General features: G+C 34.6%; 1 protein-coding gene across 4 annotated transcripts in view; it reads left to right on the top strand.

The window, feature by feature from the left end:
- DIAPH2 (diaphanous related formin 2) overlaps positions 1-21,852 on the top strand; it is a 195,117-nt gene extending 173,265 nt beyond the window's left edge. For all 4 annotated transcript variants that reach the window (XM_062006303.1, XM_062006302.1, XM_062006299.1 and 1 more), the window contains one exon: positions 17,318-21,852. In XM_062006303.1, coding sequence (XP_061862287.1) covers positions 17,318-17,382 — 65 coding nt within the window. In that variant the 3' untranslated portion in view covers positions 17,383-21,852. The remainder of the gene's footprint in view (positions 1-17,317) is intronic.
- The last annotated feature ends 1,041 nt before the right edge of the window (positions 21,853-22,893 follow it).

The raw sequence follows: 22,893 nt of genomic DNA, 5'->3' as shown, positions 1-22,893 counted from the left end.
ATCTGAATCATGTCTTAGCTTCTGAAGTCCAGCTTCAAAAAACCAAGGTGTGTTGGCAATTAAATCTGAATAATTATTTTAAATGCTAGATCTAATAACAGAGGAAGTTAATCCTTATGAGAATGACAAGCAGATTTACAAGAAGCTATGGGAAAACATTTAGTCAGAAGGTCAAGACACTTCTCACTATTATAAAAGTTAATGTAATTTATTCTGCTTTCCTCTTGACAATGCATAATTTTTGTATATAAAATATCTTTTATTCTAGAAAGTGTAAATATTATTTTTAACAGTATTTTATTAGTTTGAATGTTTTTTTCCCATTATGTCTTTCAAATAGCACAAAATCTTACTAGATAGATATTATTTATGTGGGAGGAAAAGAATTTGATGCACTTCTACCTGAAATGGGTTGGTTTGTATTCCAGACAGGATTTGTTAGGGTTTTGACTTCAGCAGCCAAGTATATTCAAACTTTGTGGGCATTTGCGAACATATTACTCTTTTGTACCTTTTGGTATTTCCTCTCCAGGTATGTTTAGACCATAACTCTAGCCTGAAGAAGGCCTTTCTTGGCAGATGTAGTTTTCCATGGTGAGTGAAAGTTATGCCACAATTCAAAGCAGAATTGGAAAGATTATCATTACAATTTTAGACCAAATAATATTTTCTTTACTATTTCTTTTTTTTTTTTTTTAACTAGCCTTACTATATGTCATATATTTAGCAAAGCTGAAATTGTTTGTGCTTCATGTTTTCAGAAAATGAACACTGGAGAAACATCTGTCAATGGCTCCTGTCCTTACAGATACAGTCTTTGCTATAAGGATATAAAAAGCCACCAAAAAAACCCATCACACCCAAACCCCATATCGATATCAGAAATCTGATTTCTCTTGGTGTTTCACAAAGCAGTCAGAGCTTATTTGGGTTTTTTTTTTTTCCCCTTTGGTTTCTTTCAACTTACACATTTCTTTTTCTGACTCTTTTCTCAGTTAAATGCCTTTTTTCTTGTGGTACACAAAATTCAGCAATCTCAGTGACATCTCAAGAATTTATCAAAGTTTTCTGTTGTCTTGGTGTATTCTTAACCTTTGCTGTTACAGAGTAGATTCTGTTGGTATCATGTTTCTCTGGTGAAATCTCTCAGAAGTCTAAGCATAATCAAATTGAAGAAGATCTAAGTTTTCTCAGTCTTCCATTGTTCTGTCCCACCCCATCCCTTTGTATTATTCTTGCAACTCTCTGGACATTTAGCAGCAGATGATGTGAGACAATCTCAAAAGCTTTTCATTTATTTATTTTTACCTAATCCAAGGAGGCTTTTTCACCTTACATTGCTGACTGAAGTCCCTTTGACTGTGTCTGTGGGATGGACAGATGTTTGATGGCATATTCAAGAATCTTGGGCCACGTGTTCACTGCATCTGCATCCTGATGCATAGCGTTCCTCCCGGCAATTTGGAAGGAAATCCAGACACACAAGCCAGTCGTGACCTGGCATATTCTCTACTGGGTACCTCAAATAAAATGAGTAGGTACTTTGCTGAGGAATGCACCTGCGACTAGGATGTGGCCAGCCTGTACACCATGGGTGCATTGTCATAAAATACTGTGGAATAAATATAACCAAAACCACAAGACTCCTACAACATATATATAGCAGCACTTTCTAAATGCCTGTGTTGTGGCTTCCATCATACCTGCCTATGGTGGTTGTAGTTATGAATATGTTGGTAATAATATTTTCATCTGTTAAATTCTGAAGCATTAGTGGTAGTTTTGTGCAGTCAGAATTTTATCAGGCAGCTATCCTGAGTCCTAGGTCTACCATGTCTTATCACTCAGTCGTCAGACAGTAGTAAAGAGCCACTGTCAAACAAAGTCCTTAAAACCTGCATAACCTCCTGGGTAACCCATGTAGTGCTGCCCTGCATTCCTAGTGTTGAATTTTTGTTTCCTAACATTTCAGCTTCAGGGTTTACTTGCTGCCTCTTGTTTTACCTTCTGCCACAAACAAGAAGTATTTAAGTCAGATTTTGAGATTCACCTTCAGGCAGCTGAGAGTTACTGTTAGATCCCTTCTTAGCTCTTGTCTTCACAAGAGCAAACAAGCCCAATTCCTTTACCTTCTTTGTAGTTCATGGGAACAGTCTTCTCATAGGTTATCTGAAAGAAAAAGCAGAACAGAATGTATTAAGAAAATAAATTTTCTTCCCTTCAGAAGGAAGAAATAGAGAGGCTGTATGATATGGATTAGTTTGAGGTTTTGTATACAAAGTAAATTTTGCAAAGGCAAGAGACTAGAGATGTAAAAATGGGTAATTTTAGTGCATTATCTTCATATGGCCAATATTAGTGTTATAGATTAAATATAAATTCTTTAGGGTAAGAATTAATGTTTAGTTGTATCAGTTGTCAATTGCAAATGGGAAGATTTTTTTAATTGCATAAAGCCAAACTAGATGATTAAGCCGTTTTCAGAGTGAAAGAAGGAAAAACAGCTTAACTGCTGGCTAAACTGCTAGGATTAAACTGAGAAGATCTGGGGCTAAGTAGTTTGCTTAAATACTGACTCTATATTTGACCTTGAATTTTTAAGAGATACTTAGTGACATGTTCAGCACTACTTAGATGGGAGTTTTTAAAAAACCTTTATACTCTTGCCCTTGCTCATATATTGTAGTGGAAATTCTAATGGCAATAATATTCCTTACTAGGGTTTGGTTTCATGTTTGTAAATTTTTTTATGTTGTCCTGTGTGCATGTGTAATACCTAGTACTGGGGTCATGATGCAAAGATCATGCTCTTTTGTTTCATTACTTTAGACAAGAGTGTTTGGAAGGATATCTGCCTGTTTATAACTGCCTGTATCCCACTGCATAATCATACATGTCTTTTTTCCTGCGTCCGTCTTGAGCTTAACCATTGTTATTTGGTTTGTCTGCTGTGTATTTCTGAACAGAGTATGTTGAAGCATTCTTCACGCTACCTCTAGGAGAAGAGTCTGTTCCTTAACATTTTTAACAATTTTCCTGGTTTTTGGTTGTCTCCTTGTGGGTTATTTGTGTGTTGTTATGTAGACCTCCTTTTTCAAGTTGAACAAAACTAGTAGTTTTTTGCTGTCATTTTGTTCCTGTAAGGATGCTAAGGCATGGGACCATGTGGTTAATGTTACAGGATCTACCTTAAACTGACCTATAGTTTTCAGTTTTCAAATAGCAAACATTTTTGAGGTGCCCTACTATAAGAATTTTTTTAAAGAAGAATTAGAATTTACAACTACTTGGAAAATGATTTGCTGATAGTGTCTTTAAACTGCAAAGTCATAACTGTTTTTGTATGCTAATCAATGTTGAAAGGACCGTGTATGAACAGTCATACGCATGATAACCATTTTTTACTAGGTTATTAAAAAGCTTATGAATTTCCAGACATTGACCAGATACTTATTACACATGTGGTAAAGAAAAATCAGAAGTTTTTGATATCAACTATTTAGATTAACTGCTATATGATTTTTTCCAGTGAGATTTTTCATTGTAAAAGACAATCTATTGTTTATCTAAGTGATAAAATGTGTCCACATACATGTCTATAAACATATAAACTTACTTTAAAGCATATAAAAGACTTTTCACATTAATAAAGTCTGTTCTATGAGATCTTACAAGTGTGTGATAACACAGAAGAAAAAGAAACAATCTTTTTGTAAGATGTTTTGTGTGACTTGAACTGTTTTAATAGTTCTTTTGCTGGATTGATAAATGATTGTATCAGTCACATCAAAGGGCTGTAACTGAACATACACTGATGGCAATGCAGTGACCTTTGTTTGCTCATCATTAAGCTTAAGTTTAGTAGACCTTTCAGCCTGATGCAGATTTTTTTTTCAAGGCATCCTGCTGTACTTTTCCTGCTTAAACTCTTGAATCATTACCTATTTTAAGGATCTACTGTGCCCTGAAGGTATTGTGACATTTACTAATCTTTCCCACTGGACTTTGCAGACATTACGGCTGTCTCATGCTGTGCTGGACTTCAAGTACATAAGGCTTGTTTTTGAACTGTAACTTGTTTTTGAGCTATAACTCAAACCAAATGCAATAAATCAATTTGCAGTTAGCACTTTGATTCTCTTTTACTGTTCATGCATCTGTGTTATTCAAAAAGAATTTAAATTCATTTTATGAAATAATTATTTCCCTTAAACTGCAGTCAGTAGAACACTTGGAATATCAAGCTTTGCACACTTCGTGAAAAAAACCACTGTAGCAAATTTAAATCTTTTGAAAGTTTTTAATTTACAGTTTACCTTTTCATTACTGCTGAGTAGGATGTTCCAAAATCACAGATTTAATTTTCATATTTTTTTTTTGTTAAAGTTCTCATTCTTACAAAAAAAAAATATGTAGAGATGGCTTTCTTTATCCAAAGGCTAGATAACTTCCAATTTAAGTTTTTAAGCTGAAATGCGGGCTCTTTTTTGTTCGTTATTGTTTTTCTTGCTGTTTTCTATTCAAATATTAGATTGAAAATTGGAGAAGTTTACTAATTGGGATTTTTTTTAAATAATAAACAGCTAATGAAGAGGCTCAAAGATGTCATTTGTTCTTTAAGTGTTCATTTGTGTTTCCTTGTTATCTAGTGTAAGGCAAGTACTCGGACATCAACAAGAATTTTCATCAGTGTTCAGCAAAGTCTCAGATATGTTTTGTAGAAAGTGGTGTCTAGAACATCTAGTTAAAGAGAATATAAAAAAGTTAACGTGTCCTTTGATCAAAAGTTTAATTCAACAAAATCAACTTTGCATTGCATGCTCTGAAATTTGATTCCCTCTGCTCCTGGAGGACAATGGACAAGCTGCTCATGATTTTCATTGCTTTGGCTTTAAAAGCAACCAGAGTTCTTTGGCTTTAGAAGTTATATGAAGATACAAGGAAGAGGTGTGATAGTTAAAAGGCTGCAGTACCTTGTCAGTCACCAATAGGTGTAAACCATTAACACACTGACTTTGTTATTTGTAAAGATGAAACTAGTTCAAGCATGAAAAATATTCCCTCAGATGAAATTGAAGAAAACTTGGAGTTAAAACTGTTTAAATATATGAAAATGTAATTCTAAAGGACATTACCAGCTTTCAGCAAAAATTATCTGATGGATTAATATTATTTTAGTGGCATTAAGAATGTATTTTCCTAATCACTTTATCTGGCAGCGAAATCTGTAAGTTCCTACTCTGTCCCACCTCAGAAGCTCTTGACTTTCTTCCACCTAAATTAGTAATTTCCTTGTTTGTATGGTAAAACTAGTTTTGGAGAGTGGTACTGAAAACTAGGTTTCTAAAAGCAAAAAAAAAAAGGAAAGATAATGTTTGTGTTGTGGCAGAAAATATTTTCAAGGCAAGAAGGCATCTAAGAGGAGATGTGGCATTCTAAACTTTCTGCCATCTGACCGTGAAAAGATTACCTGAGAACCCTCACCCTTATTAGCAAATCAAGTCTGCTATGTTCAGAAGATGCTTAAGGCCAAGATTTGTCCCTGAATTACCTGCTCATTTTTCAGCACTCTGAGCAGTGACCTGTGCTGAGCATCTTCTGCTTATGAAGAGCCGAGCTGCCCTTGCCCTATCCTTCCCTTCTGCTGCTTTAGCTTAGAAAAGGTGAAGAACAGAATTTAAATTCCAAAATCTTCCTAAGTGTCTTTTTATAAGGTGGCATTACTGCTTCCCATCCAGCCCAAGTGAATATGAATACATTCACTTCAAGCTTTGCATTCACAGACACCACCTGAGCTGAGGAATTGGGCTGGTTTAGTCCCACTGCATCAGGATAGATAAAAAGAGGCTGTGTGACTGTCTTCTTTTGTTCACAATTTGGAGCATAATGGGGAATGATAGGATGCTTACCTAATACTGTGGATACCAATCGAGTGTTTTGGAAGAAAGGCTATATAGCTATGTTCTGAAAAAGGTGAGCGGGAAAAGCAGGTGAAACTGAAGCTGATTCACAAACAAATTAAAGCAAAACCAGATGTATGAGTAGAGTGGGTTCACTGTGGAGAGGACACCAAAAAGTTTTGAAGAGTCTGTGTAATAGTTATGGTTTATATTCTGTTCTGAGAAAGGCTGAGAATGTGAGTAGAGATTGGATCAGACAGGAAAATGAGGCTTACCTTGTCATTGGTGCTAGTGAAGTAGAGGGTACTTTTTTTCTTCCCTGTTTCATTGCTGCTGGAGCCAAGAAAGTACAGTCCTGGGAAATCATATTCTCCTGTAGTGTTATCAGATGAAGGAACGTACTTAACCAGTCCTTTGTTTTATGTTGCACTTCAGATTCTTTCTGATAGAAGGATAAATAAATGACAAAAACATCTAGTGGCTGTCCATTAGCTAAACAAAAAGGTAAAATACAGGATTCCTTATGGTTGTCTTTGTTACCTACAAAGTCAGCAGACTGGTAGGTGGCTATAAACAGCATCCTATATTATTATAATTAAGGTTAGATAATTAGATAAACTTATGTATAACGTCAAAAGGAGCAGAGAGAAATCTCCAGGAGAGAAGACTATAGACGATTGCCAGAAAGTTTTTGGATTGGTATGTTATTGAAAAGATCATGCCTTAAGTGGTGAAGGAAGGACTAATTTTCTGATGTAGTCTGCATTTTACTGTCCTTTTGCTTTATTAACATTTATGTATGTAAAAATGTTTTTGTTATATTTATGAATGTTGACATTGGCATAGTCATTTTTTAATCAAAATACTAGTTAAAACCTCTTGGAAAAATACTTCTTGTTTAATTTATTCATCTGTTACCTAGCTTTGAATTGCAGTGTAAGATAATTTCAAATAAAAGGGCTTAAAAGACAGTATACAAGTATTTAACAAAATGTGTAAGCCATGTTAAGGTTATATCACTACCTGACAAAACCAATGACAATTAATGTTAACCTTGGCATTGCTTGCAAGTTGAAAGATGCCAATTAACTTTCCATTTTTGACATTTGTCCAGAGAGTGCAACACTTGTGGGTTATAATAAGTTATCATCTCTTAATTGGAGACCTCAAGAGCATTTTTGGTAGAAACAATGGGATAATTAAATCTCAGTCAGTTAGAAGACATAGTTTCATTTTGGCTCTATATTGTTTATATTTTTTTAAAAGAAAGTGAAATTGTCATTTAAAACTTCTGGAACTTGCATTGAGAACTTGCTGCATATTCTTCTTGCTAACAGAATGTATCCTTCAGTGTCTTATCTAGCCATACCTGGTCGTACTTTTAATATAGATTATAACGTTTTACAGCCCTCTTCGTAATGCATAATACAGGCTATTGGCTCTGTCACAGCTCATTGTTTAGTAAGGGAAGGATTTGTGGTTATGCATCTGGGAAAGGCAGAAAAGCTTGACCTCAGAAGTTATAGGTATTTGGTCTCTGGAATAATTGTATCTGTATTTATGTAATAGCTTTTTTTTTTTCTAAGCAGATGTTAAGTTAGGTAGTCAGAGTCAACATTTTAGTGTATGACCTTCCTTTGAGGTTCTTGTTGTTGTGTTAGAAGGAGAAGTATTGACAAAGAAGGGATCCACTGTCAGATTTTGCTGGATCAGGATTATGGAGTGATCAGATTCCACTTAATTTTTTGATTTCCACTAGTCTGAGAGAGTTGATACTAAAGTAACACAGGAAGCCTTAGAAAATGACAATCCTCTGACACAAGTATCAATAAATAAAAACTATTTTGAGCTCTTTAACAAAAACTTGTTATGCTTTCACAGCATTAACTGCTTTTATAGGTTTATATATCTCACAGAATCAGAGAGTGGCAGGGGTTGGAAGGGACCTCTAAAGATCATCTAGTCCAACCCACCTGCTAAAGCAGGTCCACCTAGGTCAGATCATGCAGGAACACATCCAGGCAGGTTTTGGAAGCCTCCGGAGAAGGAGACTCCACAACCTCTCTGGGCTGTTCCAGTGCTCAATCAAAAGACCAAATACTGCCTTATGTTAGCATCCAAGTCTCACTTTGAATCATAAGGGAATTCTCTACTCAGCCAGGACAGAAATTAGACTCCTAAGTTCCTAAAAGTGATTGTGGTATACCTCAGATTATGACATGTATAGTCTAATTTACTTTCGTGTATGAATTTTTTTAATAAGCAACAGTTTCACATAACCTGCATATGCCTTTGCTGCAAATAATTTATAGTAAAAGTCACATGCAGTATCTAGTTATTCTCAGTTGGGTTGTATAGAGAAGTAACAGGTAGTGATGAGATCATCTTGCCAGGCTCAGACAGGAGCTTTTCTTTTCTGTTAGACAATGAAGATGCAGATGGGCACAGAAGACTATAGCCTGTGCCAGCCAGTCATACAGGAGTGATGTAGTTTAAAGTTTTCTCATAGCATATTCAATTCCATTTAAATATTGCAAAATGCTGAATTGTAAATGTTAACCTAGCCATGAATAAAAAATGCTGATATTTTATTTAATCAAAAAATATGAATAGTCTGCCTTTATTGTATTATTTAAAATATTTCATTTTACATGTAGGCTGAAAATTATTGGTAGAACTTTTTTTTAATATATATATATGTATATATCTCTCTCAAGGGAATTTGTTTCTGACACATAAAAAAATACAGGAGATGGGCTTTTGCTGGCTACCCCAAAATTGTTTGCTTCTGACTAAGACTGTCAGTTTTCTGGGTATGGAGAAAAGCTTAAGTAGCCAGCTTACATCAAACAGCAGAAACTACTTGCTTTTCAGGAGTATCATCCAACTCCTGTTTTGAAAGCAATTTCTCTACAGAAAAGAGAGATTTCTCATTTTTCCCTATCTTTGAGTTGTTACTTTCATGTTCTATGCAAAGAATAAAGCATCTATGCATGCAAAATGAAACTTCCAGTATTTAAACTGCTAATGCATAAAAATAAGAAGTGGGAGTAGGGGCGATCTTACAGAGTCAAACACAGTTTTGTGCCACTCTTCAATAAAATATTGTAAGGAATAGCTAGAAAGATTCCCCTTTGACTTGAATCTGTCAGATTTTGATTGTAAGATTGTAACAGAATTGGTATTGACTTCTATCAGGCAATTTTTGAGAAGAGGTGAAGAGCCTTCTCTCTTGACTTTCTGTATGTTTTGTCAAATCGAATACTTCCATTTGAAGTGCGAAGTGAAGGCTGATGTCAAGAAATGCCTTCAGCACAAGCTGCTGCTGGTCTCTCGCGACTTTCTTCTCTCTTAAAAGTATCAGATTAGATTGTAAAATGATGGCAATCTAGCTGGACATAAACACGTTTATTGCAGGCTCAGCAGCCATTACATATCATTAGTGAAAGGAGGCAAGGGGCAACGGGACCACTTTGATGTCAGTTTGATTCTTTTTAAGGACAAATGCATTTGGTTGAGAAGATGCTAACTTTACAGCTGCTTGTATACTTAAAGTTCAGAACCTATTACTGTCTTTCTTTGTCCTGTTCATAACCTTACAGTCAGCTTACTTTCAAAGCAAATACAAATTGTAAGAGCAGTAGTGTTAAAGGGTAGTTGGGAACAGGACATTTTGGAAGCCATTTTAAATGACATTATTTATAAAGAGAATGATTTATTAGCATCAGACCAAATATGTTTAAACTGTGAGTACATATTTTTGCAAAGTTGCACACTTTTCCTTAAGAGTAAGGTAATAGGTACAGTTAAAATAGAGTAACACATCTTTTACATTAGCAAATCTATCCTGTCTGACTTGAAATGTTTTTTGTTAGAGGAACTAATTTCACTTTTGCACAACTGCTAAAAGTATGCATGCAGTCATGAAAGTAGAGACACATTCTCTGTGTTCTGACGTTTGAGCTTTTTTCTTTATTGTAGCAGACTTAGTTTATACTCTCTAAAATCTGTTTTATCTTCTGATTCATCAGATATATCTTTTCCACTGTACATGAGATGCAATAAAGGTTACAAATTAGAAGTTCAGGAGAAGACATCTAAATAAATGTGGTTTTATTGCTGTGGGTCTATTTTTCTTTGTTTCTGTTACTTAGACCTGATCTTCTTCCAGACTTTGACACATCACATCACATCACAAATCTTGTTCTTGTTCTTTTTTTTTTTTTTGAGTTGTTTTATGAAGTACTTTCAGTTGTCTCATTTGTTTTAAAACAAATCATACGTTCGTGTCCTAAATGTTTCACTAGTCAGAATAATTAAGTTGATCAAGTCTGGGAGCACTGGAAGGAAAAGAATAGGGTCATTGAAGCATTCAGGCTCTAATGGGAACCTGAATTCATTCAGATATCAAATATAATAATTGCCTTTACACCTGTATACACACTCCCAGAGAGCAAGTTCACATTGAAGGTTGAATGGTACACTTTCAATACTCTGTTTCAAGGGAATTTTAGTACTTATTTTGAAAGACTTTAATTATTTTTACTTTTTTCAACTTTCGTGGTATTCTCTATCAGTTGTAGTTTAGCTGATTACTCATCTTTATGCACTAGAAAATACTTGGCATGAAAATTTCTTACTAGAGGTATGATATAAGTACTGCTTTACAAATCACATTTACTAGCAATCAAAATGTGTGAAGGCTATCATCTGAGTTGCACTGCTTTGAAACAATTTACTATTCAAGTTAAAATTTACTGTATTTATTTCTACAGTGTTCAAAGTCTGAAACTCTTGAGTTTATACATGATCGTGTGTGTAGTACATAACATAGCATAAGGATTGTAGGGATAGTCATAGCCATGATTGCTGCTTGAAAAAGGCAACTTCATAAGTATGAGGTAAAAATCAGTATTACTTTTTGAGATTGTATAGGAAATGAAGCAATAATTATAACTTCTCAGTTTAACTAAATTCTGTGACAATTTTCCATGAATGACAGTGGTACAGACCCTCACAAAAATTCAAGTAAATTTTATCATAAACAAGAGTAAAAAAATACTGACTAGGAAAGTGACAGCTATTCGTAGCAGGTTTCAGTAAATTCCAGACTCAAATGCTAGTCACAGTGCTGCTTGTTATTGGGGAGGATTTGAACTGATGCAATCGTGTCTTTTCATCTTCTTTTATTTTACCACCTTTATAAGTTTAGTTCTCAACTGAGAATTCAAACTGAAAAATAAATGGAAAATGACTGTATATGTGCCTGCATTGTACTGACATGAAGGCCTATTTTCCTCTGTAATTTTAAAGGCCAATTACCCTTGGAGGAAAGGAGAAAAATAGATTGATTTGTCTTGTAACCCCTGAGGCAGGCATGTGTTGTCTCAAACTAAGGCTTTTCCATTGCAGCTCTTGTGGAAGAGCTTTCATTGCATATCCCAAGTGATACCATTAACAAAGAAAGCACAGTCAAATTAAAGTATTAAATAGATCATGTAAAGGTTTAAGGAATCTTAACTTATTGGGCCAGTTTGGTGTTGAGGTTTTTTCTTCAAAACTTTAGGGCCTGAAGTAAGCAGTAGTAAAATTTATTTTAAACAGATTACTTGAAAATAGGGTTTACAAATCCATTTTGATTCTGTAAATACTTTATTATCTCTCTCCAGCTCTAAATAGGATAAGTATTTATGTGCTTAATGGAATTGTGATACAGATGGTCAACATCCTAGATTTTGGTTGCGGCAGCGTTACTTTTCTTGCGTTCCCATACTGTATTGACTGTGGTCACAGCTGGATTGCGCTGAGCTGGTAAATGTCATCACACATGCCATTTAGCATTAAAACTTCTCACATTATTCCTTTTTAAAACATTTTTATGTATAACAGATAAAACATAAATGGTTTTTCTACTGATGTTCTGCATTTTCATACAACTCAAAGGCTACAATTAACAGTGCCCAGCAAGCTGGGTCTGAGTGGCAGCAGTAAGATTAGACATGTCTTTGTTCCCTTTTAATCTGAATGAAACCCCTTTATGTCAGGACTTAAATCTTTTAGCTCTCCATATTTTAGACCTGCCTCTGTATTACAGTGCTTCTGGATATTAACAACTTCTATTTAACAAGTTTAAAGGCATACAAACGTCAACATACGTTCTCAATGAGAAATTGTGCACATAAACTGGTCTGGAAAACTTCTTAAAATGAAGTTCCCATGTGTTATCTAAGTGACTATATCTACCCACAAATCTGTCTTACCTGAAGGTTTACTATGTTATGATAATAATTTTGGCATTCCTGACTTCTCCATATAACTTGAGAGACTTGTGTGTCTGTTTTTTTCTGAGGAGGAACCATTCAGTCTTGAGAGATGTCCTTTTAAGTCTGTTACAGTTCTCCTTCATGTTTTTTCTTCCTATCCTAGAACTCTTAATAGCTACAGACCTTTTTTTTCCTACCTTATTTCTTCTAAAAACTTCTCTTACTTTTCAACACCTCTTCTTACAAATCAATACATTGAAAAGCATCCAGCTAACCAAGTCAAGAACATAATTTTTGAATTATTAGAAAAATCTACTCTGAAGCTTTATAATTAAAATATTTCATCTGTTTACATGTACTGTGTTTTTTGAAGGCTTCAAAAAAAAACTCAAACAAGTCCCCAACCCTGCTATTTCTTTGGCCTGAGAGTAAGCTTCATTCTCTCATAATATCATATACTGTGCATATGCTTAGGCTATCACTCAGCTTTCACATGAAAGTCAGGAATTGGACATAAATAAAACCAAAACAGGATGGCCTTTGTAGAATTTGACCTCAGAGATACAGGGTTTTCTTGAAATCTCAGTGTTTTCTTTGAAATTGATGTTAAAATAACCTTTCTTGCTGTTAAGTTTGATCATGAGGAATTTGAGATTCTGTTTAAGGAAAAAAAAAAAAGCTAAGAACAGGGATCTGGATCTTTTCACATTTTTGTTTACAATAATCCCAAATCTGAATGAATGTAAAATGACCCATTGTGATGGTTATAAAGGGTCTAGTTCTGATTTTGTCAGGCATGTGTAGGGTGCCTGTTGAGGTTGAAATAGAGTGTTTAAAACACAAAAAGATTCAAAGAAAATATATTAACTGTATCGTTTCCCATAACCCAGTTAGAAAACTGGGTTTATTTGTTTCATCTATTTGCAATAAAGATCATTTGGAAAGTTCTCTGTAGTTCAGAGTGTTCTTTCTGAGGTGCTTTTTTTGACTGCATTTCTTTTATAACTGATGTTTTACCTTGTTTCTATTTTTTTTATATAGGCCACACATTTTGAAAGATCAATTTGAAATCAAATCTCACAAAGATGAACTGAATCTTAACAGGATTGAGAGTAGGAGAGCCATTTTCTCTCAAGGTTGTTGTTTCTCGAAAGGATTTTGTTCTAGACACTGACAACGGTTTTAAAGCTCTTGATTTCCTTGACTAGCTTATTTCTCAGTTGATATTCTCTAATAATGGCAGGTACAGGCCAGGCAAAGTAAAGTGCAAAGTAAACTTGTAAAGTGCAATTTCCACCTTTTTTTAAGGAAGAAATGCTGATGTTATTGATATCACTGATGCAGTGCTTGCTCCTGGGAATCAACTCTTGTGACAGTTTAGCTATCCGGCTTACTCTTTTTGTGTGTGTGTGTGTAATCATTTTGCACTTGAAAGAAACTATCTTGCTCTTCTCATTGTTTTCTGTGTCATGAATGTTTGTGGTACTTGCTGAAGTACCTGGGACTCCATGAGTATTTTCGCTTGGTTTGCTCATGAAAACAAATGTGTTTCAGTAGGATTTCCTAGGGAACAAAATTTTACATGAATGAATAAGTAAATGCTTGATGTCAATGCTTTCCTTGATTCTCAAAGGAAAAGGCCATACAAATTCCCTTACAGCATGCATTTTTGCATCTTTTGCATGGTAAAAATCAATCCAGAAAGATGAAATTTTAAATAATCATTGCTGAGTGTTTTACCTCCTTCGTATCATCATTTTCAAGACAACACAAGCTCATAATTTCATTCACTGAACATTAATCATCTTTTGTTATTGTCAGCTATGGGGAAGTTAATTCTTTCACCTTGGGATGGTTAATCAGAAGGAAGAAGGAACTCATGCCCTCCCAGAGCTGTGCACTGCCCCTCTTTCAAATTCAACATTTAGGCACTAATTTAAGCTTTTATTAATGTGATTAACTTAGCATTTGTTAAATATATGGCTTTCAGGTAATAGGGTCCATATGGTTTTCAGGTATGAGGGTCCAGTGACCACCATCTTTGAAGAAGGCAAAATAGTTTCTATCCTACTTACTCCTGTAAACTCCAGTATTCTTTTTAGCCCATTTTCCTTTGACATTTAAGTGCTTTGGGTTCTGCATCTAGATTATTATTTCAACCTCTTGTGTTTAAAAAAAAGAAAAAGAAAAAAGAGAAAAAAGTAGTTCTCTACTCCAGTCATGTTTGGCTGTTGGTTTTGTGGGGATTTTGTGTGATTTTGGGTTCCATTGTTGCTGGGATTTTAATGCTAATCAAGGGGTGCTGCAGTTATTTACATCTTTGAGGAACTTAGATATTGTCCTAATGAGTGCTCTGGGTAAGTCTGCAGGGAAATAAGATTTCAAAATCAATTCACTGTTTGAATTGACTGCTATAATTCAGGTACAAAGAATGCTTTACCTTTAATCCCGAAGAATTAGTCAACTAAGTTATCAAACCTGAGGTAGCATTTGTAATTTTAATATAAGACATGTCAGAGAACTTTTTGGTGATTGTTGCAGAATAGTATAAATTCCATTGATTAACTTTGAGGTATGATTTTTGTAGACTGTCTTTTTCTGTTTTCCCATACCTCAGCCCCATGACTAATCTGTTCGACTGCACAACATCTATGTTATTACTAGCATTGATTGCTCATAAAAAGTAAGGTTTATAATTAGACAAATACAAAATTACTACCTGGAAGAGTGGATAAGAAGAAAGTGAAATGGGAAAGTCACTTAATCTTACTATTGCAGTCCTGCAAAATACCATTTCTTTTTCTCATACCATAACTGAATTTTATGTTGATAACTAGCTACCAAGTTAATAAATTTGTTGCAGCTATTTCAACTTCTCTTTAATAACAGAACTAATGAAGGAGCATTAAGGAAGGGCAAAACACATTTTGCATATAGTTTTTTTGCAAAACTATTTTCCTTTCCCTTACCAGTGTGTTTTAGTTGACTGTAGTTTCTAAAGATATATACATTCAGAATATGAGGGAGAACGTTTTAAGGGTGAAGTTGTCAAATTCTATAAAATTAAAATACACTGTAAACAACTGTTTAAAGTCGGTTTGGTTTGGGGTTTTTTTTTTCCATTTCATGGTAGGTACTTATTGTACTTACTAAGCTTATTGTGGTTTTGGTTTTGTTTACATTAGTAGATTCATGATACATGGTGAATGGTGTGTATGTATCAAGAGCACCTCTACAAATAACTTGTATGGTTTAGATATTATTTATTCCCATCTTGGCAAGAAAAATGGAGCAATTAGTTGTTAATATAACAAAACAGAAAAGAGAAAAATTAAAAACCAAGTGTGAAGAAATCATCAGTTCTTAGGCTGTCTTAATCTGTTTATTATCTGTACAGTTGATAATCTTGAAATTATGTCAGGAATGTGAAGAGCAAGTATCACTAGACTCCTCACAGAGGAACAGCAACACGTTGGAGTTGATAACTTTCCTCATTGGGTTTTAGACAGCATTTTTGTGCTTTAATTTCCATTGCCTAATGACACCACAACCAGCATGGAGATTTATTCCCATGCAAAACAGATTGACTTAGGGTAATTTGAATACTTTACGCATGGATAGATTCATTAGGAAAAGGAGGCAAGGCAGAACTATAAAAAGACCTAATAATCTTGCTAAAGGAGCCGTTAATTCCCTACAGCATTTGAGACACTTTCATTGAACAGGGAAAAATCAGGTTGATTTTGCAGAACCCATTCAGTATCAGCAGGCATTCTCTGTTCTTTGTCCAGAAACAGATCACAGAGATGACTTCCTTTGTCTTCTCCAGAACCTTATTTAATGTGCTTGAACCATATATGGCTTCATCAGCTTAGAACAGAATCACAGAATGGTTGAGGTTGTTAAGGGAGCTCTGGAGATGATCAGAAGTAACTTCCTGTGTTCCAGTTTGTGCCCATTTCATCTTATCCTTTAACTGGGCACCACTGAAGAGAGCCTGGCTCTGGCCTCTTTGCACTCTTCCCTTCTAGTACTGATATACATTACTAAGATTCCTGATTGGTCTTTGTTCCAGCCTTTCCCTCCACCTCTGGAATGTAATAATTTAGTCAATAGCTTTTTCAAAACTGGTATTTCGACCCATTGGATGTGTTGGAGTCTCGTGCTTTATGCCTGCACTCTCCCCCAGCAGTACCAGCAACACATCCTTTTACAGTCTGTGCACTGTGGGAACAGAGCTAAAGCAATTCTTGCCCGCAGTTTGTTTATCAGACTTTTTGTTACCGAAGTGGGGCACCCTGATGCTGTAGTGATGCAAAGAGTGAGGAGCAACCTAAATATGACATGAGGGATTAGAAAAGACTGGGTCAAAAGTAAGCAATCACAAAAGAAAAAAGACATTTAAAGAAGTTTTTAAATTGCATGCAGGACCACAATTTTAAAAAGAAGGCCAAAACCTCCTGAAAACTAAGTGGGGGTTAATTTTATGCCCCTTTTTTGTGTGCGTGCATGTTTATATTCATTGCTTTAAAATTTTATTTTAAAGGCATTTAGCAATGGGGATAGTACTTCATGATTGTTTTCGTGTGATAGAGACGTATTTATTATTCATTGTGATAATTACTGTGTAATATTTTATACTGAAAGTTGTTCACATTGCACAATCAGGAAATGCTTAGGAAGCGGCTGATTTAACTGTTCTATTTTTAACTCTGTACCAAATTATAGTGAACAGTGTTAATGCTTTTATACCTCCAGCATCTAATCGACTGTTCACCTGCACGGTTGCTTGGTATGTTCTCATGAAATTTGAAATGTATTTTTTCAGACCTGTGCATAAATTGCTTATAAAATAAGTTTTTTACCCAGAATTTTCATTATTGTGCGCTGTTTCCAAGGGGACTGTGTTTCAAGGTTCTCCTAATGCTTTTATCACCCAGCTTCTCTGATCAAGAAAGTAATTTATTGCTGATTGCAGAACTCTTGAACTCAGTCTGGCAGCTGCAGTGTGAAACTTCTCTGATCCAGTCTTCTAGTTACTTATTTACATATCATTTGAAATGATTTTCAGGGCTGTTTGAAAACCTCTTGACATTGCATTATCCATGTTTTAAATCTTGTGGTGATTTGTTTTTTCCTCTCTTTGTATTACAGATAACAGACGAGTAACTTTGGAAAGGTCTCGTTCTCGCCACAATGGAACAATTGCAGCTGTATGATTCTTCTGATGCCAAAGAATTAGTGAATTACCATTTCTTTGCAATTAGATGGATATACTTTGAAACGAGTTTATTGTACAAATTGGCAATGATGACAGAGGAATAATGGTATCGATCATATGAGAAGGTGTATAAATATTGTGTATTTTAAAAGTTATTGCTAAATAATCCACATACTGTATCTTATTACCCCAACTACCAAGATCTGTAAACAGTGTTAAACAGTAGGATATATGTATCTTATTTTCTTATGGGTTGGTTTTTTTCCTTTTTTTTTTTTAAGCTGGCAACTTACATGAAAGGAGTTGGGGATTTCTAGGTTTGTTTTATATGGGTAAGAAAACACAAAATTGTTGAAAGAATACAGCTGTGGATTCCATTTGCAGTTCTGATTTGGACATGAAAGGAAAAAATAATAAAATTGTATGTTAATAAATTCAGAGATGAGCTGGTCTACATTATCAGAATCTTTTTTGTAACCATAAGAGAGCAATGCATAGCTCCAGTCAGGTTGCTGAAAATTTTATCTCAGTGTAAAGCCTGGTGGATTCAGCTGTTTTGGCTGCAAGTAGGATATACCACATATCTACATTTTTGGTGATGTGATGAATTCTAATTACTTATCACTGCTAAAAAAATCAAATAAAACAGAGCATAGGATTTTCCCAAAATTAAATGATGTCAAGGGCAGGATATGTTTTTAACTGTATCTAAGGAATTTTTCTAATTACGCACTTATATATTCTTTATAAAGATATTGGGGGGAAATATGATTGTCCTGTTTTAATTATGCTAAAAATACCTTCGTGTAGGTTTTTAGAGATGAGCTACATTATGAAGTTGCTAGAACTGCCTCTGAGGTTTTCCTATGTTTCTCAGGTAAAATATGAAGCGGGATCTCTACTGGTAGATTTTAGTGCTGAGGGTTTAGCAGCTACGAAGAAACTTTCTGCCTGGAGCGCTATATAGCAGTGATCAATGAATGCAGCAGTTTGATTTTTTGGGATGCTCCTCCCATTCTACTTTGTATACAGGCCCCTTGCACTGCAGTACCTCAGGTGAGCAGTCAGTTTAGTAGCTGACACGGCGTATGTTCTGCCACTCAATGGGAAAATATAGTTCCCTTTTCTCCCCAGACTCTAGTTGAATGTACAGTCTGTTTGGTGTTTAGGTCAGTCTTTGCCATCCTTTTTACTAAAGGTTCATTGCTTATCTGGATGGAATGAATGATTTTAAGTGGGAGTTCCAGTGGAACTACTCCTATGTTGCTCAGCTATATTTTACAAAAAACAGGATACTATATAGTAGATGGCACTTGTTCTCAAATTATTATTGTTTTTCACTGATTGATGAATTATTTTGAATACTTTTATTGCTTGATGTTTTGGGGAACTTTTTTTTAATGTTATATAAAGAATATTTGGAAGGTAAGGTGTCACATTGTTTTCTGTGCACAAACTGCTAGCTCTAGAGGAGCATTCAATACTGAGGCAGTGTAACTTTGCACTACTGCTTGAGCCAAGCGTCTTTGTACAGTGGATTCTTTTTGCTTCTGTGGTAAGATACTCCTAAAGACTATCTGAATAGTTTGGGATAAAGTCTCACAATATAGTGTAGTGATCAATATCCAATTATTGTAAGAAAAGATACAGCTTCTTTTCAATCTAGCATTGGATTTTTTTTTTAAAAAACCCAAACAATTGTCTTCAAAGGAAACAGGGATTTTACCCACTATTATATCTCTACCCATAGGAATATGACTGAAGCCTAGTGAGATGCATGCTGTCAACTAATACTTTTCTTCAACCATTTGGGACTTTTTGTGGTTTTTTGGTAGTAAACTAAAAAATTGTATGGTACTTCAGGAAAAAAAAAAACGTGCAAACAGGATTCTGTCTCTTCTGTTTATCAGTAGGAGATAGAAAGAATTATGTCCTGTTTCCTCTAAGGTCAACGTCAACTTTGTATTGAAGCATAACTTTATAAAATTGAAACTATTAAATTCACCATTTTAAAAATGTACTTAATGTACAAAGCCAGTTTAAAAAGATTAGGTTCATAATGTCTATATAAATTTTTACTACAATCAACAGTGTATTAGAAATCAAATTTTAAAATGAGCATTTTGCTGGGATTCACAAGTATTGGTATAATCTTTATATCTGAAAACTCAAAACCTCACAAGAGAATCTTTATACTGTAGCAGTAATTATTAGTGCACAAATTTTTCATTTCCATGGGTTTTGGTTTTTTTTAAAGCTCTGTGAAAGCTGACTACAGATTTTCAAGAACCAAATCTTAGGGGGGAAAAAAAGCAAGTCCAAAATAACATCATCACCTGATGCTTCTATTTTACTACTATTTTTTTCATATTTGAAACATTTATATAATTTAATGGACATATCTGTTAGAACAAAAGCGTCTTTCAAAGGAAAACTAGTTTAGAAGATAATTTATGTAAATATAGGGTGCTCGTATTTATGAAGTCTAAAATATTTTCTGAAATCGATGCTGGTCACTTTGTCTTTTGATAGTTTTTCAGTCTATATTAAATTGCAGATATTTTTAATGTTTTTATTATCTAATTTTCAGAGGTGTCACATGTTTATCTAGAAGTGTAGAAGAGTAGCACCTTTTTCAGAAATGCACTTGCCTTATTTTCTAATTTTAAAAAATGAAATATATCAGTTAAATTATATTTGTACTCAAAGTAATCCCAGAAAGAAAATCGCTGGAGGATTCATACATAAATTTCTTGCTAATTATGTTTCACTCTGTCCTCTGAGACGTTACGTTAACAATATACCAGCACATCTGTTTGCATTCACATTGTACCAGCTACAAGTACTGAAGAGATTTATTTTTGTTTTTGATGATGCTACACTGTTTACATTTCTTAGTTTATTTAAGAGGAAGATAATCTTAACTTTGCAATGAATTGAACTAAATTTGCGGTTGACCTGGGAATGAAATGTTGAGATCATATACAAATATACATCTCAGTTGTTTAACTACTGGCTGTACAGATCAGAAATGTAACGACACTAGACATTTTTTGCTCAAGTTTTATGCAGTTTGCTGAGTAAAAAGTGCAATGTAGTTTGTCATGTATGTTTGTTTGTGATTCAACAAATATCCTTTCCCAGCACATAAGTGATGTTTGGTTTAACTGTTAATCATATTATGAACTGATGCTAAAGCCAAAACAAAATTAGTGCCTATGACGGCACTGACAAACAGCTTCAGGAAGTATTCCCAGAAATACTATTACATCATTTGTTCTGGTTTTAGACAACCATGGTCAATATGAAAAACGTTATCTAAAACTATCTGTTCTTTCTTGAAAAATCAGATACAAATGCAATCATTCTCATAGTTCCCTCTGTAATATGCAAATAATTATGGATATCTGTATATTTTTGCATTTTTGTGTGTGGTATATGTACTACCTCAGACAAACGCTGTCAAAAACATAACGTTTTTGTGGTTTCAATCCAAACCACAGTTCATCAGTGACCTACTTTAAATTCATCCTACAATATACAAATGATTTGCAAAACGCTGAGAATCTGGCTGAGTTTTAGGTTTGGCTCTGGAAATCCTCCTATAGCTTTCATTTAGAAAACTTTGCAATGTTCAGCTTTTGCATCCCTCAGGCAAATCCTGCTTTGATGGGTGAATTTAGTATGTCCTATATTGAGAATGATATAGTTGGTAAATATTTGAAGCTGGTAAATAGTTATGTGGGAGCAAACTTACCTATATATGTAAATTGCTTCTTATCCGTTAAACAAAGGCTTGGCTGAGTTTAATGTTTGCCTTCAGATTGCTGAGAGGTGAGGCATACCAAATGCTTAGCAGTAAAGCAACATAAAGCCTACCTCTTATGTGCCATACTGTATTTGCAAGTTATTCTTTTTAAAATAAGTATTGTAAGAAACTTTTACATCTCCTTTTTCTACACACATGCCCATGCATGCACACAAAATGTAAATAAAAGAAATAAAAATCAAAGCCAAATCCCTCAGCTTCAGGTGTCTCTATTTCAGATCACACGTTGCTTTTGTTCACAAGAGAGGGAGCTGTGTAAGCCTGTGAATTCTGTAGTCCTGCAAGCTGTCACTCAGCACCCACTGATGTCATTAGAAGAATGTTAAAGGAGAAAGATTTGTTCTTGTCGTGCTTCTTTTAGCACTGTTTGAGGTGATACATATGCCACCGAATGTGAACAATAATCTCTAACAGTTCAGTCAGTCTGCTCTCATGCACCATTTGGTTTCCCTTTTGGAAGTCCTGTGACTCCTGATGCCAAAAAAAAGAATAAAAAGTGACAAAACTCATGCATTTCTATTTTTTAAACGGCTCTGTGTTTGTATGTAATGTTTAAAATAGGAATTTTGATGAAATCACAGCCTGGCCATTGTTAATCCATGTATTCTGAAAACTGTAATAAAGATTTGCATAACATGATTTTGCTAGGTGCGCCAATGTTTGCTTGTCTATAGTGATTATTAGCTATTGAATATCAGCACCACAAAATCTGGTTTTGTTACGTAAAATTATTACACAAAATTTCTTTCCATTTTAGCTTACTGATATTTTATGGCTCTCTGGGTTTTTTTCCTCGGAGCTATCAAGTGTATTTGACTTGAACTTAGGAGAAAAGATGCCTTTTCCGATGGAGGAGGACTTTAAAAGCAAATTAGTAATAATAAAAAAGAAGTAATTTTAAAAAGCAACATTAAATCATGCTGATACTGTTTTATTTTTACAGATATAACAATAAAAGGGAATCACTAAAACATTTTATGGGTCAACATTTATTTTAACTGCCTGGGTTCCACTGTATGTTTTTAAGACAGACACATAGTTAAACAGCTATTGTTGTTTTCTCCAAAAAGTGGTATGAATGGTATAGAAACTTGTCAGACTTCAACTTTGTACATTACACCTTAAACAACTTTATGATGTCACCATAACAGACTGAACTGGACAACAGCGTAGAGACAGACAGCACTGAGGTTCTACAGTAATTACAGAAGATTCTAATTGAGTGGAATTGTAATGAATATGATCAGCCATGGTCGTTACTGAAGTTACTCCTTAAGTAACTTTTTTTTTACATGGGAATGATCTGCCAAGGGGTGGTTAAAAGCATCATTTTAATGAACTGAACTATAGTTCGAATGCATTATTTGATATATGGTGAAGCAGTGGAGGTTTATTTTCTTATAGGATAAACATGAAAAAAAAAGGAAACTTGTGTCATCTATAAATGTAAATGCTGTGATTGTCATGATTAAGACAAAATATTTTTTAAGTGTTCTTGACTTTCTAGTGTGGGAGTCTGGGATTCCTGTCTTCTTCTCAGATATTTTTATCTTTGGGAGACTGGAGGCAGAATTTGTCCTCAAACAAGTTGCAGATACCTTAATACCTTTGTCAATGGTCATTATTTTTGTTGCTTCCACACATGCTTAAGAAATCCTGTATGTGAGCTTCAGATTGATA

The sequence above is a fragment of the Colius striatus genome, chromosome 13 (genome assembly GCF_028858725.1).
Source record: "Colius striatus isolate bColStr4 chromosome 13, bColStr4.1.hap1, whole genome shotgun sequence".
Lineage (NCBI taxonomy): Eukaryota > Metazoa > Chordata > Aves > Coliiformes > Coliidae > Colius > Colius striatus.
This window is presented reverse-complemented; position numbering and strand designations above follow the sequence as displayed.